Here is a 25114-nt window from a genome sequence, read left to right on the forward strand (position 1 = left end):
GCTCTTTATTTCTTCTTTGCTTTCTGCCAAAAGGGTGGTGTCATCTGCATATCTGAGGTTATCGATATTTCTCCTGGCAATCTTGGTTCCAGCCTGTGCTTCCTCCAGCCCAGAATTTCTCATGATGTACTCTGCATATAAGTGAAATAAGCAGGCTGACAATATACAGACTTGACCTACTCCTTTTCCTATTTGGAACCAGTCTCTTGTTCCATGTTCAGTTCTAACTGTTGCTTCCTGACCTGCATACAGATTTCTCAGGAGGCAGGTAAGGTGGTCTGGTATTCCCATCTCTTTCAGAATTGTCCACAGTTTGTTGTGATCCACACAGTCAAAAGCTTTGGCAAAGTCAATAAAGCAGAAATAGATGTTTTTCTGGAACTCTCTTGCTTTTTCAATGATCCAACAGGTGTTGGCAATTTGATCTCTGGTTCCTCTGCCTTTTCTAAAACCAGCTTGAACATCTGGATGTTCACGGTTCACGTATTGCTGAAGCCTGGCTTGGAGAATTTTGAGCTTTACTTTATTAGCATGTGAGATGAGTGCAATTGTGCAGTAGTTTGAGCATTCTTTGGCATTGCCTTTTAAATCGAAGATTTTAAGGTGATTTTAAGTAGGAGATTTTAAGTAAAAGTGGGATTTGGACTTTGAACATGTGGGAAGCATCTTAGAGGATTTTATGTCTAGGATCTAGGTCCACTCTCAACCCACCATGTGCAAGGACAATGAACTATTTATTATTCACTCCTGTGGCCCTAAGTTTCATGTCTAATTCCACCCATACAAACTCCTTTCTCTACGTGGTGATGGTTTGTTAAGGCCAAGTTCAGAATGACCCCTCCTTGAAGCTCCTGCACTCCGTGTGGCTCCTTCCTTCCTTATTCTGCCCCCACACACATCTTCCTCAAAACCCCACCCCATTGTGCCACACGGCGCTTCTCCATGTCTGTTCTTCTCATCCTGAGCTCCTAGCTCTTTGCTTCTCAAATCTCCTTAACTGTTAGGGTTTGACACAGAGCAGTTATCCAGTTAATATTTTTGGCTTGACTAAAGTTAGAGGTAGCACCGTGGCTGTTTTTAGGATAATCAAGATGTGTGGATATGGAAGGCCAGAGAGAGAAAAGCAGCTCCTTGACAGCCAGGACTGGGATTGGATCAAGGAAGGGAGAAAAAGTTAAAAATTAATATATCTTAAACTTATGAAATCAGCAATTACATAACTTATTGTTATGATTCTTTATTATTGAACATATCAGCTTTTATTCCAATGCTTGATTTAATTATTATTATTGAATTCTAATATCCACTGATGGCTCAGTGCTGGGCCCATCCAGTCTGAGAAGTGAGGGGAAACCTCAAGATAATCTTCCTTCCAGTTCCAAAGCTCTTTTTGTAGAAGACTTGATGACTTATAGTTGATTTACAAAGTTGTGTTTAATCTCTGCTCTATGGCAAAGTGACTCAATTATGCATATATATTCTTCCTCATATTGTTTTCCATATGATTTATCACAGGATATTCCATTTTTTTCTCTGTGCTCTACAGCAGGACCTTGTTTACCCATCCTATGCATAATAGTTTGTACCTGCTAATCTCAAACTCCCACCGCCTCCCTCTCACACCTCCCTCCCACTTGGCAGTCACAAGTCTGTTCTGTATATCTCAGGTTTAATTCTTTGGGTCCCTAAATTGCTCATGTTTTTAAAGCAAAGTAATAAAGCAAATTTGGAAAACTTAGCAGTGGCCACAGGACTGGAAAACGTCAGTTTTCATTCCAATCCCTACGAAAGGCAATCCCAAAGAATGCTCAAACTACCGCACAATTGCACTCACCTCACATGCTAATAAAGTAAAGCTCAAAATTCTCCAAGCCAGGCTTCAGCAATACGTGAACCACGAACTTCCAGATGTTCAAGCTGGTTTTAGAAAAGGTAGAGGAACCAGAGATCAAATTGCCAATATCTGCTGCATCATCGAAAAAGCAAGAGAGTTCCAGAAAAACATCTATTTCTGCTTTATTGACTATGCCAAAGCCTTTGACTGTGTGGATCACAATAAACTGTGGAAATTCTGAAGGAGATAGGAATACCAGACCACCTGACCTGCTTCTTGAGAAACCTGTATGCAGGCCAGGAAGCGACAGTTAGAACCGGGCATAGAACAATAGACTGGTTCCAAATTGGAAAAGGAGTAGGTCAAGGCTGTATATTGTCAGCCTGCTTATTTCACTTATATGCAGAGTACATCATGAGAAATGCTAGGCTGGAGGAAGCACACGCTGGAATCAAGATTGCCAGGAGAAATATCAATAATCTCAGATATGCAGATGAAACCACCCTTTTGGCAGAAAGCAAAGAAGAAATAAAGAGCCTGTTGATGAAAGTGAAAGAAGAGAGTGAAAAAGTTGTCTTAAAGCTTAGCATTCAGAAAACTAAGATCATGGCATCTGGTCCCATCACCTCATGGGAAATAGATGGAGAGATAGTGGAAACAGTGTCAGACTTTGTTTTTTGGGGCTCCAAAATCACTGCAGATAGTGACTGCACCCATGAAATTAAAACGTGCTTACTCCTTGGAAGGAAAGTTATGACCAACCTAGACAACATATTAAAAAGCAGAGACATTACTTTGCCAACAAAGGTCCGTCTGGTCAAGGCTATGGTTTTTCCAGTGGTCATGTATGGATGTGAGAGTTGGACTGTGAAGAAAGCTGAGCGCCGAAAAATTGATGCCTTTGAACTATGGTGTTGGAGAAGAGTCTTGAGAGTCCCTTGGACTGCAAGGAGATCCAACCAGTCCATCCTAAAGGAGATGAGTCCTGGGTGTTCACTGGAAAGAGTGATGCTGAAGTTGAAACTCCAGTACTTTGGCCACCTCATGTGAAGAGTTGACTCATTGGAAAAGACCCTGATGCTGGGAGGGATTGGGGGCAGGAGGAGAAGGGGACGACAGAGGATGAGATAGTTGGATGGCATCACCGACTTGATGGGCATGGGTCTGGGTAGACTCCAGGTGTTGGTGATGGACAGGGAGGCCTGGTGTGCTGCGATTCATGGGTTCGCAAAGAGTCAGACACGACTGAGCAACTGAACTGAACTGAACTGAACTGAATATATAAATATTGGGTAATTAATTTGATTTTGTCAATTTCAAAATTATGTGCAGCATTGGTTTTAATTAATTCAGGAAATTAATTGCTTTACCTATTCACAGGAGAAAATTTAAATAACCATCTCAGCATTGCTTTGCAATTTTTACTCCTTATAAAAATATATTCATGAAGCATTTATGAGCACTAATAAGATGACTTCAACTATAGGACATTCAAAAGTCAATTGAAATTGTTCTTCGCAATAGACCATTCCAGGGGACAGTTTTCCCTTTTTCAAGGCACACATGGGTATGGTATTAATAGGCTCTTAGGGTTTCTGGAATCTGGAGTTTACCACACTCTCTGGGATGGCTATCCTTTCAAAGAAACATGTAACATGTGCATTCACTGACCAATGAATAGCCCTTTATAGGCCCAAGTTTATGTTTCTCGGTGGACTAGTCAGTGAAGAATGCCTCGCAGGGTGAGACATCTCGGTAGTCACATGACAGCTTTGCTTTTTTTTTTTTTCACTTTAAAATGTAATACAGATAAGTAATAATTCTATGAGTAATCTCTTAATGATTTTTTGCACTCAGCAGCGAACAATGATCTGTATTCTTTCAACAGCTGGCTGTGCTCCTGGGAAAACGCTATCTTTGCCTTGCAGCTACTGGTTCTGTTTGAATCTTCCGAGTTACAGCCCTGTGTGGGAGATTAAGACTGATTACCCATGGATGCAGCCCCTTAAAATGGCAGATAAATCACTAAATAGATAAAACTGCAATTCTCTGTTAATTAGCCTTACTCTTCAGATATTGCAGACAGCAAAATATTTAGTCAGGACATTTCGATCCAATTTCTACTTATGATAAAGTCATTCAGAGAGGTGTCTGTTTGGAAAAAAGAGAATGCCATCAGTCATTGACTTCTGTAAAGTTATATCTCAGCAAGAAAATGCCTCAGTGTATGTCTTGTCTTTAAACACAAGAAGCTTAATCTTTGCCGAACTTTGGCAATTTAGAGCATTTAGAATGTAGTTTGGGGTTCTACAAAGGCGATCCTGTTTCTTTTCACTCTCAGTCCATTACTCATGGAATGTGAATCTTCTGATTCATATATTACCTCTTGCATGCTTTGATGTTGCCACTTTTAAAATAAACTATAAAAATAAATCCATTCTCTGTTTCTGTCAGTGTAGGTGACCTTTCAGTTGTTCTAGGTGGTTTGTAGATGGAAACGTTAGGAAGACACAAAACATGCTTTCTGAAAGCAGAAGGAGGTACATTTCCCATCATCATTACAATTCTGTTTTGAGTAGTAAGCTGTATTAATTTTGCTGACTTTTGATGTTTTTCCTGTGATTTGGTGTGTTTGTGTGTGTGTGTGTGTGTGTGTGTGTGTGTGTGTGTGTGTGTGTGTTTGTAGGAAGCAAATCTTTCATTTTTGTAGAGAGCTCTGTGGGCCACCATCAGTTCAAATGTTAAATAAACAACCCTGTGTTGATGCACTTGTTTAATTTATGGTGATCTTTGCTGGTTTCCATGTAACAATCTTTGAAACAAGTGTGTATCACAAACAACAGTGGGAGAGGAGCCTGTGGCATTTGGGTTGTATTTGCATGGCTGTTTGGCAAAATACAGTCCGTTGATCTGGTTAGATACATAAGCAGATAAGAAAATAGAAGTTTAGGCAGGTTGTCCTGTTCTCTTTTTAAATACAATTTTCAAAGGTGAATCAACTGATGTATGTTTTAAGTCTAGCTATATTTGTTCCTAAGGGCTTCCCAGGTAGCTCAGCTGGTAAAGAATCTACCTGCAATGCAGGAGATTGATTTGATTTTGGTTTGATTCCTGGGTTGGGAAGCTCCCCTGGAGAAGGGATAGGCTACCGATTCCAGTAGTCTTGGGCTTCCCTAGGGGCTCAGTTGGTAAAGAGTCCACCTGTAATGCGGGAGACCTGGGTTCAGTTCCTGGGTTGGGAAGATCCCCTTGAGGAGGGCGTGCGTGGCAACGCTCTCCAGTATTCTTGCCTGGAGAATCCACGTGGACAGGGGAGTCTGGTGGACTACAGTCCTTGGGGTTGCAGAGAGTCAGACACAACTGAGGGATTGAGCACATATTTGTTCCTATACTCTCTTTTGCATTTCATATGAGAGAAACTGTGAAGTGCTGTGGGATGAAGAAATGATCCCCACCAGCAATGAGTGTTAACCTCCTGGTCTCAGCCTGTTTCAGCCTGTGTCATTTTATCCCCATGGACAAGTCTTGGTGTGACTTGAGTGAGCTCATCCTTCTTTTTTATTGTTTTGTTTCACTTTTTGTTTTACTTGTCTTGTCTGGCAATGAGATCTTTTCTACCCCCGAATAGAAATGTACTGACAGGTATGGTTTTTGTAAGATCTGGTAGATCTTAATCTTGTAACACAGACTTTATTAGAAATGATAATAATGCTATTCTCTCAGAACATCCCACCCTCGCCTTCTCCCACAGAGTCCCAAAGTCTATTCTGTACATCTGTGTCTCTTTTTCTGTTTTGCATATAGGGTTATCGTTATCATCTTTTAAAATTCCACATATATGCGTTAGTATACTGTATTGGTGTTTATCTTTCTGGCTTACTTCACTCTGTATAATGGGCTCCAGTTTCATCCATCTCATTAGAACTGATTCAAATGAATTCTTTTTAATGGCTGAGTAATATTCCATGGTATATATGTACCATAGCTTCCTTATCCATTCATCTGCTGATGGGCATCTAGGTTGCTTCCATGTCCTGGCAATTATATACAGTGCTGCGATGAACACTGGGATACACCTGTCTCTTTCAGATCTAGTTTCCTTGGTGTGTATGCCCAGAAGTGGTACTGTTGGGTCATATGGCAGTTCTATTTCCAGTTTTTTAAGGAATTTCCACACTGTTCTCCATAGTGGCTGTACTAGTTTGCATTCCCACCAACAGTGTAAGAGGGTTCCCTTTTCTCCACACCCTCTCCAGCATTTATTGCTTGTAGACTTTTGGATAGCAGCCATCCTGACTGGCGTGTAATGGTACCTCGTTGTGGTTTTAATTTGCATTTCTCTGATAACGAGTGATGTTGAGCATCTTTTCATGTGTTTGTTAGCCATAACATTGAAACAAGTATACTATCAAGAGTGAAACAGACCACCAGCCCAGGGCTGGTGCACTGGGAAGACCCAGAGGGATGGGATGGGGAGGGAGGCGGGAGGGGGGATGGGGATGGGGAACACATATAAATCCATGGCTGATTCATGTCAATGTAAGGCAAAAAACCACTACAATATTGTAAAGTAATTAGCCTCCAACTAATAAAAATAAATGAAAAAATAAAAAAATAAAATTAAAAAAAAGAAATGATAATAAGGTCATATTGGAAACTCACGCACAGCATTTGTTGATTTAACGCAAGTAAAATAATGAATTGAAAGGTCCAAATATTTAATACATTGTTAATCAAATCAAAACCTCCAAATATTTTGTACACATTGTAATGATTTTTATACTTGTTTATTGTCTTTTAAGCTTCCCAAGCCATTTACAATTGCATTGAGTTATGTAGCACATGTAATATACAGAGAAACACAATATATTTAATATAAAATAATCACAATATGAACAAGGCAAAGTTAGTTAGTTAGTTCAGTCTCTTAGTCATGTCTGACTCTTTGTGACCCCATGAATCGCAGCACGCCAGTCCTCCCTGTCCATCACAAACTCCCAGAGTTTCCTCAAACTCTTCCCATCGAGTCGGTGATGCCATCCAGCTATCTCATCCTCTGTCGTCCCCTTCTCCTCCTGCCCCCAATCCCTCCCAGCATCAGGGTCTTTTCCAATGAGTCAACTCTTCACATCATGTGGCCAAAGTACTGGAGTTTCAACTTCAGCATCAGTCCTTCCAATGAACACCCAGGACTGATCTCCTTTAGGATGGACTGGTTGGATCTCCTTGCAGTCCAAGGGACTCTCAAGAGTCTTCTCCAACACCATAGTTCAAAAGCATCAATTTTTCGGCGCTCAGCTTTCTTCACAGTCCAACTCTCATATCCATATGTGACCACTGGAAAAACCACAGCCTTGACCAGACGGACCTTTGTTGGCAAAGTAATGTCTCTGCTTTTTAATATGTTGTCTAGGTTGGTCATAACTTTCCTTCCAAGGAGTAAGCACGTTTTAATTTCATGGGTGCAGTCACTATCTACAGTGATTTTGGAGCCCCAAAAAACAAAGTCTGACACTGTTTCCACTATCTCCCCATCTATTTCCCATGAGGTGATGGGACCAGATGCCATGATCTTCAGTTTTCTGAATGTTAAGCCACCTTTTTCATTCTTCTCTTTCACTTTCGTCAAGAGGTTTTTTAGTTCCTCTTCACTTTCTGCCCAAAGGGTGGTGTCATCTGCATACCTGAGGTTACTGATATTTCTCCAGGCAAACTTGATTGCAACTTGTGCTTCTTCCAGCCCAGTGTTTCTCATGATGTATTCTGTATATAAGTTAAATAAGCAGGGTGACAATATGCAGCCTTGACGTACTCCTTTTCCTATTTGGAACCAGTCTGTTGTTTCATGTCCAGTTCTAACTGTTGCTTCCTGACCTGCATACAGGTTTCTCAAGAGGCAGGTCAGGTGGTCTCGTAATCCCATCTCTTTCAGAATTGCCCACAGTTTATTGTGATCCACACAGTCGAAGGCTTTGACGTAGTCAGTAAAGCAGAAATAGATGTTTTTCTGGAACTCTCTTGCTTTTTCGATGATGCAGCAGATATTGCAATTTGATCTTTGGTTCCTCGGCCTTTTCTAAAACCATCTTGAACATCTGGAAGTTCGTGGTTCATGTATTGCTGAAGCCTGGCTTGGAGAATTTGGAGCATCACTTTACTAGCATGTGAGATGAGTGCAATTGTGCGGTAGTTTGAACATTCTTTGGGATAGTCTTTCTTAGGGATTGGAATGAAAACTGACCTTTTCCAGTCCTGTGGCCACTGCTGAGTTTTCCAAATTTGCTGGCCTATTGAGTGCAGCACTTTCACAGCATCATCTTTCAGGATTTGAAATAGCTCAACTGGAATTCCATCACATCCACTGGCTTTGTTCGTAGTGATGCTTTCTAAGGCCCACTTGACTTCACATTCCAGGATGTCTGGCTCTAGGTGAGTGATCACATCATGTGATCATCTGGGTTGAAGATTTTTCTTGTACAGCTCTTCTGTGTATTCTTGCCACCTCTTCTTAATATCTTCTGCTTCTGTTAGGTGCATACCATTTCTGTCCTTTATAAAGTTATCTCCTCTAAAAAGCTTACATTTAAAGAGTATGATATGTATGTATCTGTTTCATCTATTTTGGAAGTGTTGTTTACTAGTAGATCTGATGGAGCAAGCTAATAGCTAGTGAGTTACAATTATTTTAAAATGTATTTGTAGGAAAAGGATGACCTTGTATGCTAATAGATATATAAGGACTTTCCCGGTAGTCCAGTGGTTAGACTCTGTCTTCTACTGCAGGGGATACAAGTTGGAACCCTATTTGGAAAACTGGGATCCTAGAAGCCATGCATTGTGGCTACAAAAAAAAAAGAAAAGGAAATATTATATAATATTAATTCAACTTGTGAATACAATTGCCTATTTGTTCATAAACATTTCCTTAGATAAGAAATGGAGTAAGTATTAAACAAATGAATATAATATAATGTTTTCTAAGATAAAGGTTGGAGGGAGTGATTTCTAGAATGAGTGGGGTTCAGAATGTAAGGTATCCTCTCTAGGGTAGGAACATCTTGGAGAGGAGAATGAAAGCATTGAAAGATCAACTCTCCTGAGGGATAATCAGACAAAATGAACAACCAAAATGACATCCAGGAAAAGCAAACACACAGTGTCTTGTTGGGGCTTGGGAAGTTGACATCTTGATCTGGGTTGAAATCTGTTCTCTCCCAATTATAGGCTGTGGGCTCTTGAGCAAGTAAGAGAAACTTATGGACATAAGTAAAGTTGTGAGGATTAAATACAATATATGTCCCCCTTCCCCACAAATGAGAGGCAAATAAATCATGATGCTCTCAGTCAGTGGGAAATGTGGCTTGATGGTGCTGAGTGTAAAGACAGAAATAGCCTTTGATCTATTCATAGTCTTTCATTCAACCAAAGTTTATTAGGAGATTTCTTTGAATCAATATTTTGTTGGGTTAGATGTTGATTATACACTGGTAATCAAATCCTTGCTCCTTCACCTGTCTTCCACATTTTTGTGTATTGCTGATAAAGATTGTTGAAATGTACAGTTGATCCCCAAAACAACACAGTTGAAACCTCATGGATCCACTAATAAGCAGATTTTTTCAATAAACATATTGGAAACATTTTTGGAGATTTGAAGCAGTTTGAAAAAGCTCAGACATGAACATAATGACCTAGAAAAATCAGAAAAATTAAGAAAAAGTTAAGTATGTCATGAATGCTTACAATATACATAGATATAACATACAAAATATGTGTTAATCAAAAGTTTATTATATAAGTAAGGCTTCCAGTCAACTGTAGGCTATTAGTAGTTAAGTTTTGTGGAGTCAAAATTACACACAGATATTTGACTGTGCAGGAGGTCAGTTTTCCTGGCCCCTGTATTGTTCAAGAGTCACCTGTACTAACAATGAACTAGTCCCTAAGTAGGACGTCATTATGTAGGTGGTATGGACATTGAACAAAGATTTATAATGAGCTTTAGAAGACAGACATCTGTTACTGCCTAGCTGTCATCACCCAATTTCTTTTTCTTAAGTTGGGGATATTAGTATTTGACACTTCCCTAGGTAACTGAGATTACCTTGTGAATATTTGTGAGCATCATTAGGAGTGCAAGGCTATATAAATACTACTTTTATTCCATTACTCATTGCAACATGTCCCATGGAATTTACTGGTGCAATTATAATTCAAAGCAGTAGGATATAGGAATTTGAATTGCTGGACAAATCTGCTCTGCAACTTTACTCTGTGTGGTATATTTAATATAAAATTTTATTAAACTCTTTGAAAATCTGCCCCCTTAAGGGGTTAGGTTAAAGAGCCTGGATTAGAAAACTGAAATTTTATAATAACAGCTGAAACTCTAGCTTTCCACTTTATTACACTAACATCTCACAGGGGATTCCAGAACAGTAGATGACTTTACATAATATGAATTCAATACTCATCTGCATCACGCAGGTGCATGCTTTAGATTGGACCTTAACAAACTCATGTCAAAGTTCTGAGGTTCAAAATTATAGCTATTTTTGTCTAAATTTCAAATGCCAAATTGATTGTTAATGGAAAATTGAATAATGGTTGTTATCACTCAGAATTTTGAACATTGACTTTCAGAATAGAGAATATACACTTTTGAATGACTGATGAGTGCTTAGAGTCTAAAGTGTGGAATTTCTCAAGCAGAGTCTGGATCAGTGCCACCCACTCAAACAAACAGAACATTTCTGCAGCAAAGCAATAAATATAAAGTGGGGATAAATGGGGACTTTAAAAATCATCTCAAATTGGTTAATTTTCAACTTTTCTGCCAATTGAAGCTAAAGCCAAAATTTCAGTTTACAGAGCTTTTTGGATTTTGGACTTGTAAATGCAAAATTTCAGATCTTTTATTTGCTTTTTTAAAAAATGAAATATAGTTTATTTGCAATGTTGTGTTAGCTTCAAGCGTGCAGCAAAATGATTCATATATATATGTATGCATATATATATTCTTTCTCAGATTCTTTTCCATTATATGTTATTACAAGGTATTGAGTATAGTTCCCTGTGCTATAGAGTAGGTCCTTATTGTTTACCTATTTTATATATGGTAGTGCATATCTGTTAATCCCAAACTTCTAATCTATCTGATCTTTATTAAAGCATAAATACTTAGGACAAAGTAACAGTCTCTTAGCACAAACAGCTCAGCCTCATGTTAAGAATCACAGTTTGGTTCAAGTGCTTGGATTTGTCAGGTCAGTTTATTTCTCTTCCTCGGTTCTTATATTTTCACAACAAAAGTCTGGAGCAGTGGAGTAAAAGGTGTAGAACAACAGACAAGTTACAGCTCAGGTCAGCTCACAGATCTTTTAGAAGACAGACACTCCCAAGACGGGAACAGGCTGGCCCCAAAGGAGTTCTCATCTTTCCCATCGATCCCTCTTGGTTTCCCCCTTTCATACTTCCAGTTCCTACTTTTGGCTATGCCCTGTGCAAAGTAGGACTCGTACCCACCACCAGTCAATGAAAGGGAATTCATGTGGGCATACCCTCAAGGCCAACTGACTACTGCAAGTTATATAACAACAGGCTGTGCTGTTTATGTCTTCCCATAATTCAGTCTGTTATAATTAAATGTAAAATATTCATGAGCCCTTAATGGACTCCTTACTGCCCAAGGTTACTTAGAGAAGCCCCTGTGGTTATTTTGCATGGCCTGGGTACCTAGCCTGCCTGTGCAGGGATGGAAAAGTCTCTGTGGTTACTTTGAAGCATATCTGTGAGCTCTCCTGGGTGTGCCTGGCCTGGAGTTTAGAGATCAGCTTGCATCCCTTTCAGACAGGCCACCCCTTGTTGCTGCTGCCTAACTTTCTACCTAACAGATTCAAATTATTTGGCAAAGATTCCTTACTCTGCCTCCGCAGTTTCTTCATCTTCAAAATGAGGATGATAATAGAACCTGCCCCACAGGTTGTTATAAAATGTAATGTGTTAATGTTAATAAAATTCTTAAAACAGTTTTATTTAAATTTGTTTCATGATGTCATCTGTTTTGTCTCAATTAAGATCAGAAAAGAAGTAGTTTACAGTGAATTAAATGTAGTGCTTTGTAAAAAAGAGTTTTGGCTAATTTTAAATTCATATGTACACTCTAGCTATTGGAAATCCAGTTTGTAGGTAATTTTCTGCCCTTATACTTTGGAGGTGGAGACTTGTTCATAGCAGACTATACTATAGCCAGATGAAGTTTAGACATAAAAGTGATTTAATTTATGGAACAAAATATGATCTTAAAAATGCAGTCATCTTCCTTATTTAGGGAAAGGTTAATTAATTTCTCCAGGAGTGAACCTCTTTTAGGACCAGTGAAAGTTGCTCAGTCATGCCCAGCTCTTTGCGATCCCATGGACTACACTATACAGTCCATGGAGTTCTCCAGGCCAGAATACTGGAGTGGGCAGTCTTTCACTTCTCCAGGGATCTTCTCAACCCAGGGATCGAACCCAGGTCTCTCACACTGAAGGCAATTCTTTACCAGCTGAGCCACAAGCGAAGCCCTTAGGACCAAGATAATGATATTTAAATAAAACAAAAGTTCATGAGTCATGGGAGATAGTGCTGGTGTAACCAGGCAGCCTGAGAGCACCGTTCTTTTCAAGTTCATGGAATGAAGATGCCTCCAGGTATAGCTTACATTTTCCTTTTTTGCTGGGGTAGGTATCTACGGTGGAGGTGGGGCTGAGCTTCTTGCTGTCCTAAATCACCTGCTACCCCTCTAGGAAAAATAAACCAGAGATTTAGGCAAAGAACTGTGGGTTTCTTTATCATGAGCTTCCTCTCAGACTTGGAACCTGTCTGATGCTGGTACTTAAGTGTCCAACAGCCTCGGTTCCCCAAAATCACTCCTCAATGATCAGGATTGCCTTCTTTCTTCCTTAATACTGAACTTTCCTCTAGTTTCGGACCCCAATGTCATAAATTTCCAGCAAGGTTGGAATTTCAATTAATCTCCTAAAGATATTCTTGTATCTTAACGCAATTAACAAACTTTGTGAGTTGTTTTTATAGCATACATCTTTTATCTTCTTTAATAGCATTTTAGCAATGAAATATCACTGAATATATGTAAAAAATATTATTGTAGGTTTGTGAGACACCTGGAACACAGTACTTGGCAGTGGATATTTTGTAACCCGTCCTATGCATGCTAAATTGCTTCAGTCGTGTCTCTCTGCGACCGAATGGAGCATCACCTGCCAGTCTTTTCTGTCCGATATTATCTGAGATAACTGAGATTTAAGAAACCTACCGATGTTGAGAAACTTAATTCCACCAGATGATATGTCATTACTAAACATGTGCCCTTTCATTAGGTTGCTCTTTAAGAAAGACTTTGGTACCCAACATGAGACAAGCTGGGATGCAGGACTCTTCACAGCAGTGCCTGCATCTGGACTGGTCTCCTTGAGTAAAAAACTACAAAGAAACTATAAGGGACTAAAAATAACTACGTGTATGCCAATTGGGGCAAAATACAGGCAACAAGATACAAAAAGATCAAAAACTCAACTGCCACTTCTATAGAGCCTGGAGTAAAAATAGGGTGTTGAGAGCAAAATCCTGCACATTTCCCCTGCACACAGCACCACCTAAGCCATCCATCTGGCCTGACCCCTGGACCCACTCCTACCCTCAGCTCATATAAGGGGCCAGCTCACTGCCACCCTCCCCTCAGCAGCAAGCAAGGGCATCTATTGCTTTTGCTCCCTGCTGCTGCACCAGGGCCCCCAGCAAAGCCTTGTCTGAATTTCTTGTCTGACCTCTGATCAATTTCTACTGATTAGAGAAGGCCAAGACCCCTGGTGGCTAACAAACACAGACTGTATCAAGCAATGCAGCATTTTATAAAGCCAGATTATGTAATGATATGCCTGACACTTCCTGTCCTGAGTTCTTCAACACTCCTCCATATTCCCAAGAGGAAAAATTCTCTGACCTGTTTTGGTAGGAAGGTTGCTGAAGGCGGAATCGTGTTCCCCTCTCAATTACGGAGCCTAAGAACAGGCGGAGGGCTTGGGAGACTGGATGAGGTTGTGCTCAGTAACCACTAAGAACTAATGAAAGTGCATTAAAAAAAATATATAGAGAGCACTGCATTTGCTAAAAGGAGGAAAAAACTCTCCTGGGAAGACATTTTAGAAATAATCTTCCTTGTGAAAATGAATTTGTTTTATTTCCTTGACCTCTAAAATTTCATAAACACAGTCCCGCTGTGCCGGCAGCTCCCTGGGCCGCCTTCCGATTTTCCTCCCTTGGCTGTACTAAATCTCCCCGCTGACCTCACCTGGAACTCTGGAGCTTTCTATCACAGAGTCCTAATTCTTGCATGAAGCCTCCTCTGTTCCGGTACTGGATACACACACTAGTAATAACTTTACAACCATCCCTTTAAAAAACATTTTTGGATAACCTTTCCATTTAGGAGCCAGGAATTTGTATAAAACCGCAGAGGTTATATTGCTTTTGAACTAAAGGCTGTTGGTTTGTGGAATTTCCTTTAACTAGAAACACGTATGAGTCTGTGGTTTTAGTGTTTTCCCAGTTTTATAACATCCTGCTTGTTTGTTTTCCAGAGTGAAAGAATTCACCATTAATTTCCATACTTAATAAAGGACTAACATTTTACTTCCTTTTCTGTTTGTTGGTTTCAGTTGAAAGAGACAAAGATTTTTCGCACCAGCGAAGGCATTACAAAGAGTTCCGGTTCGATCTTACGCAGATTCCTCACGGAGAGGCAGTGACGGCAGCAGAATTCCGGATATACAAGGATCGGAGCAACGGCCGGTTTGAAAACGAAACGATTAAGATTAGCATATATCAGATCATCAAGGAATATGCAGATAGGTATCCGTATTTCATCTGACTTATTATCCTAGCAGATGCACGTTACACCGTAGTAAAATCCGTTGATAACCCGTGTAATGTATCGAGTCATGCTTGTTTGCATGTGATGGCACCAAGGCATGCACAGACACGTGGAAGCCACTTGTAACTGACTGAACGTGCCTCGTGTATTTCACAGCTTTTTCCTACTCCCGACGCCGATCTGTGGCTCGATGGTCTTATGCTCCCCTGTATGTGTTCGCCAGGCCTGTTGCCTCGTTTCCTGAAGGAGAAAACTTCCATTTTAATTCTGCACATGTGGAATTTATGATTAATATTATTTAAATCACTTGCTTTTTTAAAGTTAGAGTGATTTTATTTTTTCCTGGTGTTAAGTGTAAACTGTGTATACTTCTTATGTGGATTTTGTATTTGCAGTAAATTCCGACAGCTCATCTGTTTGGCTTCTGTCTATAAAATGCTTAATTCAAAATGGTACAGAAATGGACAGAGAATCTGAAATTCTAAATGTATGAAAGCCTCAGCTGATAATTACTGCAAATGAGCTATCAAATATAAGAATTGGTGGAATTTAGTGGTATTTTCAAACCTTCCACCAATGTAGAAATTGCTTGGATAAAACCTTTGACAACCAATAAGCACTTTTGTTGTATTGCTCTTACTTTTTTTTTAAATTCTCATTGAGATATTATATTGAGGTGAAATTTGTTTTCCTTTCATTAATCTAGATTTCCACTTTGATGAAATACTATGTCCTTCTTTGACAAGACAAACATTTAGAGACAACTATCATGAATCTCTGAGGCCTCTTTCTCCTCATTGAATATTTCTAGCTCCTGACATTTGCATTTATTTATTTATTTATTTTGGTGTTAAAGTGTACACGATTTTCCAGTGAGTGTTCCATAGAAACTAGCTCCTTATAATACTCAGTGAAAGAAGAGAATAAAATGCTTCTGGGCTCAAATGCATTTCAAAAGTCTCCTTGTCAGACTGTTTTAGGTGCTTCACCATTCATATCAGAATAGTAAAGTCTTGTCAGCAAAGAAACCTGTCAATTTAGTTTTACCTAGTATTCTTTAAAAAACTGCAGAATCTTTTTCTTTGGTTATCAATAATATCCTATGAAACACTGGTTCAGCAGGACACACCTTGATGGAAGCTTTTCCATGTACAGTGTTATTTTCAGAGCCGTGATTTCAAAGCAGAAATATCGTTGCTCTTTTCTCAGTTGTAACACATACTAGCTATTTGTCTACTAGTGAGTTTTTTTTGTTTGTTTTAAATCTCAGTCTGGTGGTTCCATTTATAAAAAGATACAAATTATTTTCTCACTACTTTATTTTTTTAAATACTAAATAATGGTGGTGTCTTTTAAAATTAAATGACTAGAATTGAAAATAATGATCCAAATACTATTTAATTATATTGCCATAGTTAATAAATCCTTGATTTATGTTTCTTTTTTACTATTTCTGTTTTGACATTTGGGCTTGTGACATCCTGAAACAAGGGACAGTGTTTTAAGTAATTTTTTTTTATTTTTAGAATCAAAACTATGAATTTGTTTGATATGATTTATAATTTTGAAATTATCATTAGTCATGAATGGGGTACTCCTTCCATGGACATATCCTAAAATGCTTGAATTATCTTACTTTTTGACTATTTGCAATATATTTTTATGTATGTTAAATCTGTACTTGGTTATTCAACATGCCAAGTATTTTTTACAGGAACTGTTTGTACACCAGGCCCCTATTAATTTGTTTGAATCTAAATATAGACATTTACATTGACCACAGTTAAAGGTCCTAACTTTTATTTAGGTCCATTGTTCTATCTGCTCAGGATATTTTTGAATGTCCTCCACTGAACTAGCTATGCTTTGAGCTTGTTTTCACGCTATGTTGTAAGTACGTTACTACAGTTACATAGTTTAAGACATAATAACAATGATGAGAATAAAGGACTAATAATCTTGTAATCAGAAAATAATGCTAATATTTATAATTATTTATTAATTATTCATTGATATGTATAGGTTAATTTATGAATGAACATATGCTGAGTTTTATTAATAATACATTTTGAAATACTAATGAGTATTGATACTTAATCAGATATAATAGTTTTGGAAAATTTCATTTCTCTCCAAAAATGGAACATTTGTCTATTTGGAAACTTTGGTATTTCTCTGATTATAACTGATTTTAAATATGTTGCTCTCAGTGTTTCTACCACTCTGTCTGACTGCTCTGTCACTATTCTTGGGTATAATTTGGTTAAGTCTTTAATTATTATTTTAATATGTGTTTAAGTCTACTGTAAGATCCAGAATTTCACTGATATTTTTCCTAACTCTTTGAAAATAATTTCTAAAATCTAAATTACATGTATTTCTTTGATTGGTGTTTTCTCACTCTACCATTCCAGACTCTAGAATTGCATAGCTTGGATAGGATTCTATTCAATTTAATGAACATTATTTTGAAATATTTAATTGAGTGAATTCAATTGAATATTAATTCAGTTCTAGCAAGTTCACATTTTTGAATATTTACTATTAAGTACTGTTGCTGCGTTGTGATTTTCTCCTCTTCAGTTCAGTTCAATTCAGTCGCTCAGTTGTGTCCGACTATTTGTGACCCCATGGACTGCAGCATGCCAAGCTTCCATGTCCATCATCAACTCCTAGAGCTTGCTCAAACTCTTGTCCATTGAGTTGGTGATGCCATCCAACCATCTCATTCTCTGTCTTTTCCCCCTGCCTTCAATATTTCCCAGCATCAGGGTCTTTTCCAACGAGTTAGCTCTTCACATCAGGTGGCCAAAGTATTGGAGTTTCAGCTTCAGCATCAGTCCCTCCAATGAATATTCAGGACTGATCTCCTTTAGGATGGACTGGTTGGATCTCCTTGTAGTCCAAGGGACTCTCAAGAGTCTTCTCCAGCACCACAGTTCAAAAGCATCAATTCTTCAGCGCTCAGCTTTCTTTATGGTCCAAATTTCACATCCATACATGACCAGTAGAAAAACCATAGACTTGACTAGACAGAACCTTTGTTGACGAAGTAATGTCTCTGCTTTTTAATAGGCTCTCTAGGTTTGTCTAGCTTTTCTTCCAAGGAGCAAGCATCGTTTAATTTCATGGCTGCAATCACCATCTGCAGTGATTTTTGGAGCCCAAGAAAATAGTCTGTCACTGTTTCCGTTGTTTCCCCATCTATTTGCCATGAAGTGATGGGACTGGGTGCCATGATCTTAGTTTTTTGAATGTTGAGTTTTATGCCAGCCTTTTCACTCTCTTTCACGTTCATCAAGAGGCTCTTTAGTTCCTCTTTGCTTTTTGCCATAAGGGTGATATCATCTGCATATCTGAAGTTATTGCTATTTCTCCCGGTAATCTTGATTCCAACTTGTGCATCATCCAGCCCGGCATTTCACATGAGGTACTCTGCATGTAAATTAAATAAGCAAGATGGCAGTACACAGCCTTGATATACTCCTTTCCCAGTTTGGAACCAGTCTGTTGTTCCATGTCCAGTTCTAATTGTTGCTTCTTGACCTGCATACAGATTTCTTAAGAGGCAGGTCAGGTGGTCTGGTATTCCCATCTCTTTAGGAATTTTCCAGTTTGTTGTGATCCACACGGTCAAAGGTTTTGGCATAGTCAATAAAGCAAAAGTAGATTATTTTCTGTAGCTCTCTTGCTTTTTTGATGGTCCAACAGATGCTGGCCATTTGATCTCTGGTTCCTCTGCCTTTTCCTAATCCATCTTGAACATCTGGAAGTTCTCGGTTTTCTACTGTAAGGTTATGCTATACTTATTGTCTTCTGTGTATTTGCTAATGTGTATGGAATTTGTTCCCTATTATTTGTTTAAATCTCTGAAACATACAAATGTACACATGCATGCCTGGCACTTCAATTTTATGTATCATTGTCCAGGATGGAGAATCTCTTGCAAAATGCCTTCCTTATATGTGAAAAAAACATTCATCCACTGCGAGTGGTTCATTAATCCATAGTGTGCATGTGTGCTAAGTCTCATCAATTGTGTCCAACTCTGTGCAACCCTATGGACTGTAGCCCGCCAGGCTCCTCTGTCCATGGGATTCTCCAGCCAAGAACACTGGAGTGGGTTGGCATGCCCTTCTCCAGGGGATCTTCTGGACCCTGGGATGGAACCAGTGTCTCTTATGTCTCCTGCATTGGCAGGAGTGTTCTTTACCTCTAGCGCCACCTGGGAATCCCTACCCACAGTGTAATAAAATGCAATCCTATGCTGTGTCATTGTCTGTAAATCTAGGAGCCCCTTTTTGGACTCCAGTTTCTCTGCCAAAGAAAGATATTTAAGGGACAGAAGCTGTAGAAAGGGCATATACACCTCATAGTGTATTTCACATTTTTTTTTTTCACATTTCTATACAGGATTTCAGAGTCATTGTAGATGATGGTAGTGTATAGTAATAAAAGCACAGACTTCAGAATTCCCATATAGAGAAAGTACATCTTGAAGTTTCAGTTTATAAATCTAACCAAAAATAAAAGCAAAAATAAGCATTTCAGAACAATAAAAATATTTCAAATGTTGTGGGAAGGACTGGTGCTTATTACAGTGCTAAGATCAGAGTTGATACTTAATAAATATATCAACAGCTTTCTAGGATCATCTGTTTTACTAGGATTTAGGGAGTTGTATACACAGGGTAACAAAAAGTAGGTGGTTACTATAATAACAGTAGCTACCATGTACTATTATTTATGTCAAGATAAAGTAAGCAAGTCTAAGTAAGCAAGACTAGTAAGCTAGTTGACTTTCCTTAATAAAAAATTACCTGATCTTTGATTCACATGAAAGGAATTGGTACATTCTTAAGTCTAATAATGAAATGAACACCATCCAGCTTATGAGCAGTTGAAGCTATTTGTGAGCTTGTTCCTGAAAACCCAAGTTTTAAATAAATAATCAAAGTGTCCTGTAAAATACAGTCAAAGAGAATGGGAGACTGCTTATCCATGAATTTATTTTACAGAAATATCATAGATATAGAAAATTAGACAAAGATTCACATATAAATGTTTATCACAATATTATTATTTACCATTGCATAAGTTGAGAATATTTCAATTTAGAGAAGAGAAAAAGTTGTACTTTGTTTCCTGAAATATTGACATGCTACACTTTATACAGCAAAAAGAAATAGTGTTTTTAAAAGATATTTTATTTAATAGTAGCACTGGAAAGTGCTTAGGCTGTAATGTTAATTAAATAAAAGTGTGAAACAAATTTTATTTATGCATTATACATATAGTTATATTAGTTAGAATGAATTCATGTGCAAAATGAAGGAAGCAGCAAGTCTTCATTAACAGCTTGGTGGTAATCTTAAATTTTAATTCAACCCCCTTTATGTACTTTTTATAGTGAAAATTGTTTTTATAATCAGAAACAAGCATAAGAATTGTTGAGTGAAAAAAGATAGTGAAACAGCTTTACATGTTTCTTTACAAAATAACAACCCAACATTTCTAGGTAGACAGAGGCAAAAAGCTGAACTAAATTGAACAAAACACCAGGATTAAAAAAAATAAGTTGCTCTTATTTTTCTCTGGCTACGAGAGGCATAGGATGAACACAGATAGTTTATTTCTTTCCATTTTTTATGGAAAATGTTCTTGACAATTAAAAACCTTGTCTGTAATTCTCTGAAAGTGAGAAAGAATGGATTAAAAATACTTCATTTATTTATCAGGTGATTACAGTTAAAATGCAAAGAATTTCAATTTGAAAAACTAATTTTAATACTGAATTGCTGTTATTTGTAGATTATTAATTTTTTGTGGCTTCTTATATTTCTCAACAACTGAACTGGAGATAGAAAAAGGAACTAGTACTTTCAGACACTTTCAAGTCTTGGTCACCTCTTCAAACTTTCGTCGTCAATCATGTGGATTTTATGTATGTACTTTGTTGTTGTTCAGTTGCTCAGTCGCGCCCGTCTCTGCGATCCCATGGACTGTAGCACGCCAGGCTCCCCTGTCCTTCATCATCTCCCGGAGCTTGCTCAAGCTCATGTCCATTGAGTCGGTGATGCCATCCAACCATCTCATCTCTGTCTTCTCCCCCAGTCTTCAATCTTTCCCAGCATCAGGGTCTTTTCCAATGAGTCAGTTCTTTGCATCAGGTGACCAAAGTATTGGAGCTTCACCTTCAGCATCAGTCCTTCCAATGAACACCCAGGACTGATCTCCTTTAGGATAGACTGGTTCAATCTCCTTGCAGTCCAAGGGACTCTCAAGAGTCTTCTCCAACACCACAGTTCAAATGCATCAATTCTTTGGGGCTCAGCTTTCTTTATGGTCCAACTCTCACATCCATACATGACCACTGGAAAAACCATAGCTTGGACTATATGAACTTTTGTTGGCAAAGCAATGTCTTTGCTTTTCAATATGCTGTCTAGGTTGGTCATAACTACACTTCCAAGGAGCAAGTGTCTTTTAATTTTGTGGCTGCAGTCACCATCTGCAGTGATGTTGGAGACCAAGAAAATAAAGTCGGCCAATGTTACCATTGTTTCCCCATCTATTTCCCAGGAAGTGATGGGACTGGATGCCATGATCTTAGATTTCTGAATGTTGAGTTTTAAGCCAGATTTTCACTCTCCCCTTTCACTTTCATCAAGAGGCTTTTTAGTTCCTCTTCACTCTCTGCCATAAGGGTGGTGTCATCTGAGGTTATTGATATTTCACACAGCAATCTTGTTACCAGCTTGTGCTTCATCCAGCCTGGAATTTGTCATGTTGTACCCACTATATAATTTAAATAAGCAGGGTGATAATATATAGCCTTGATGTACTCTTTTAGTGTTTTTTAAAATATTTTATTTAAATACAGTTGATTTACAACGTTGTGTTAGTTTCAGGTGAACTGCAAAGTGATTCAGTTATACATTTATACATGCATATATGTTGTTGTTTAGTCGCAAAGTCGTGTCTGGCTCTTTTGTGATTCCACAGACTGTCGCCTGCCAGGGTCCTCTCTGTCCATGGAATTTCCCAGCTAAGAATACTGGAGTGGATTGCCATTTCCTTCTTCAGGGGATTTTTCCAACCCGGGGATCAAACCTGTGTCTCCTACATTGGCAGGCAGATTCTTACCTCTGAGCCACCAGGGAAGCCTAACATCTACATTTTCACCTATTATTGGCTATTAAAATATATTAACTGTAGCACAGTTCCTTGTGCTAGGCAGTATGTCCTTGTAGGCTATCTGTTTCATATATAGTATAAGGTGTAATAGTGTTTTGAATTTAACCAAGAAACCATTGAAAAGTCAATGCAGACTGTACTCTTTAAGGCAGTGTATTTGACATTGCAAACCTGCATGTGCGTGTGTGTGTGTTTGTGTATGTGTGTGTGTGCTAAGTTACTTCAGTTGTGACTGACTCTGTGACCCTTTAGACTGTAGCCCGCCAAGCTCCTCTATCCATGGGATTCTCCAGGCAAGAATACTGGGATGGGTTGCCATGCCCTTCTCCAAGGAATCTTCCCTCCAAGAATCAAACCCACATCTCTTACGTCTCTTGCATTGGCAGGCAAGTTCTTTACCAATAGCGCCACCTGGGAAGACCATATATGTGTGTGCATATATCTAATTTCTCATATTTAAAGCTTACTTCCCTTAAGGTATCGTCTAGGAGTGCCAAGATGGGGGTCCTTGCAGTAGTATAGGTTTATGCTTTATAGATATATTTTGTGTTCAAGACACTGTCTGATCTACTAACCCTCTACTCTATAAATACTTTGATAGTGTTATGTAATCAAATATGAAAGAGACAGACACATGATGTCATCTCTTTTCACACTTACTTATCTTAGCAAGACCCAAAACTCTTAAAATTATAGATTTTATTCCTATCATCTCCCACCTCCTTCATTTATTCGTACTCCTATTTAAATGTGTGCCATTTAAAAGAGTGTTCTGATATTTATCCAAATCTTTATTTTTCTTGGTAAAAATTTAACATGCTTTGCATCATTTCACTTATTTAATCTTTTCATGTGAGGCAGACAGCCTCATATTCTGTATAGAAAGCATCACTTTTCAGTCACACCTCATATATCTGGCATTATTGGGAAATGAGGTTTCCACATGATTGAATTTTCCAGATAATACATCTGAGTTGACCATGCTTTTGCTGAGCACCTTGCACATGGCCAGCACAGGGCACCCAAGGCAAGTAAGTAAGATCCTCACAGCTCATAGCCTGAGGCTGGGGTTGAGGTGGGCTTGCCACACACAGGCTTTAATAACTATAAAACAATGTGCTAAGCAGTATGATGTAAGTATGTACTACGCGTTGTGGAAATACAAATGAAGGTAATTAATTCTTCATGTGGGAGGGTGAAGAACCTTGGGGAAAGCCACTGGGAGGCATTTACCCTTAAGTTGGGCCTTTGAAAATGAGTAAGAGCTTTTTTTTTAATGTCTAAGTATATTTTTCTGACTCTTTATTGAAGTATAGCTGATTTACAATGTAGTGTGAATTTCTACTGTGCAGTAAAGTGACTCAGTTATGTGTGAATATATATATATACATATATATATATATATATATATATGTAATTTTCCGTATCTTCTTTCATGATGGTTTATCATGGGATGTTAAATATAGTTTTCTGTGCTAGACTGGAGGACCTTGTTGTTTATCCATCCTATATATACTAGTTTGCATCTGCTAATCCCCAACTCCACTCCGTCCTTGCCCCCAAAGTCTCCTCAACCTTGATGACCGCAGATCTGTTCTCTATGACTGTGAGCCTGTTTCTGTTTCATAGATAGGTTCATCTGTGTCATATTTTAGTTTCTGCACATAATTGGTATCATGTGGATTTGTCTTTCTCTTTCTGAACTACTTCACTTTGTATGATATTCACTAGATCCATCCCTATTGCTGCTCATGGCAAAATTTGTTCTTTTTTACGGTTGAGTAGATTCCATTGCATCTAGTACCACATCTTCTTTATCCGTCCCCTCATCAATGGGCGTGCAGATTGTTTCCATGTTCTGGCTATTGTGAATAGTGCTAGTATGAACATACAGGCACGTGCATCATTTTGAATTATAATTTTTTCTGGATATAGGCCCAGGAGTGGGATTGCTGGATCATAAGGTAAATCTATTTTTAGCTTTTTGAGAAACCTCTATGCTGTTTTCCACAATGGCTTTACCAACTTATATCCTCACCAAGAGTGTAGGAGAACTTTCTATAATGAGAGAGAGTGGGCTGGTGGTTGGGAGAGAGATAGAGAGATCCTAAGAGAAATATTCCTAAGCACCGACATGTCTAAGTATAAAAAATTGAATAATTAAATGGTAAGAATAATGCCACTAGTCCTACTACTAAGCAAAGCAGTCAGCACTCGTCCACTTAAGCGGTACTCACCGTGTGTGTAGCATTGCGCTAAGTGCTTTCCTTGGTTAGTGTTTTTTACAAATATATACATTTATATATTACCAAGAGAAAATGTGCTGTGTAGAATTCAACCCCTTCTTGATGTTCTGCTGTGAATATAAATGCCTGGGCCCCGTTGCGAAAACATTTTAAGCTGGCCTGCTGGCTGTCATTCGCCACCTTCCCTACTTGGATCTATTTAGTTGAGCTGTCATCATTCCAATCCACAGGCAGTTTCACATTGACATCATCTCCCCCTCCTGCTCCTCTAGGATTTGTGACTCTTCTGTGGAGGTACTTCAGGATGCTCGCTGGCAGTAACATCCGGGGGATTTCGCAGCTCTTGAGAGCAGTGGAAATAAAGCTCAGATGGGCGGTGCTCTTGGCTCTGAGAACATGAGACTGCACCCAAGCATGACTCGCGTTCCTGCACTTGCAGAGATCAGGCTCTCGCTCCGTTTCTCCACCGAGGGGATTCACCCCCAGGAGACATTTAGCGATGTCTGGAGGCATTTTGGGGTCTCACTCTTGGCGAGGGTGGAAGACTGCGGACATCCGGCGGTAGTAATGCTGGGGTGATGAAAGATGCTGCTAAAACTTCTGCCATAAACAGAGTGCCCCCACCCAACAGAGAATGATCTGGTCAAAATTGTCCTTAATGCTGAGGTTGAGAAATGCTGCTCTAGCTATAGATTTATGTTGTAAAGCTAAAAGTGGGCATAATTCATGCCCTAAAAAGTCATTTTTTCCTTGACTATTTCATATCCACTGGGGTCATAAGAGTCATAGCATAGAAGAATTCTTAGGAACTTGAACTGGGTATATCATTCATTCATTAGGGAACTTAAAAGTAGTTGGTTTGTGTCTGTAATACTCTCACTTCTTTGTTTCTTGTTGAGT

The 25114-nt window shown here is 38.7% G+C and overlaps 1 protein-coding gene across 1 annotated transcript in view; it reads left to right on the top strand.

Moving 5' to 3' along the window:
• BMP5 (bone morphogenetic protein 5) overlaps positions 1 to 25114 on the top strand; it is a 133472-nt gene that overhangs the window by 59634 nt on the left and 48724 nt on the right. The window contains exon 2 of the mRNA XM_065912359.1: positions 14557 to 14749. Coding sequence (XP_065768431.1) covers positions 14557 to 14749 — 193 coding nt within the window. The remainder of the gene's footprint in view (positions 1 to 14556; positions 14750 to 25114) is intronic.

The sequence above is a fragment of the Muntiacus reevesi genome, chromosome 20 (assembly GCF_963930625.1).
Source record: "Muntiacus reevesi chromosome 20, mMunRee1.1, whole genome shotgun sequence".
Taxonomy (NCBI): domain Eukaryota; kingdom Metazoa; phylum Chordata; class Mammalia; order Artiodactyla; family Cervidae; genus Muntiacus; species Muntiacus reevesi.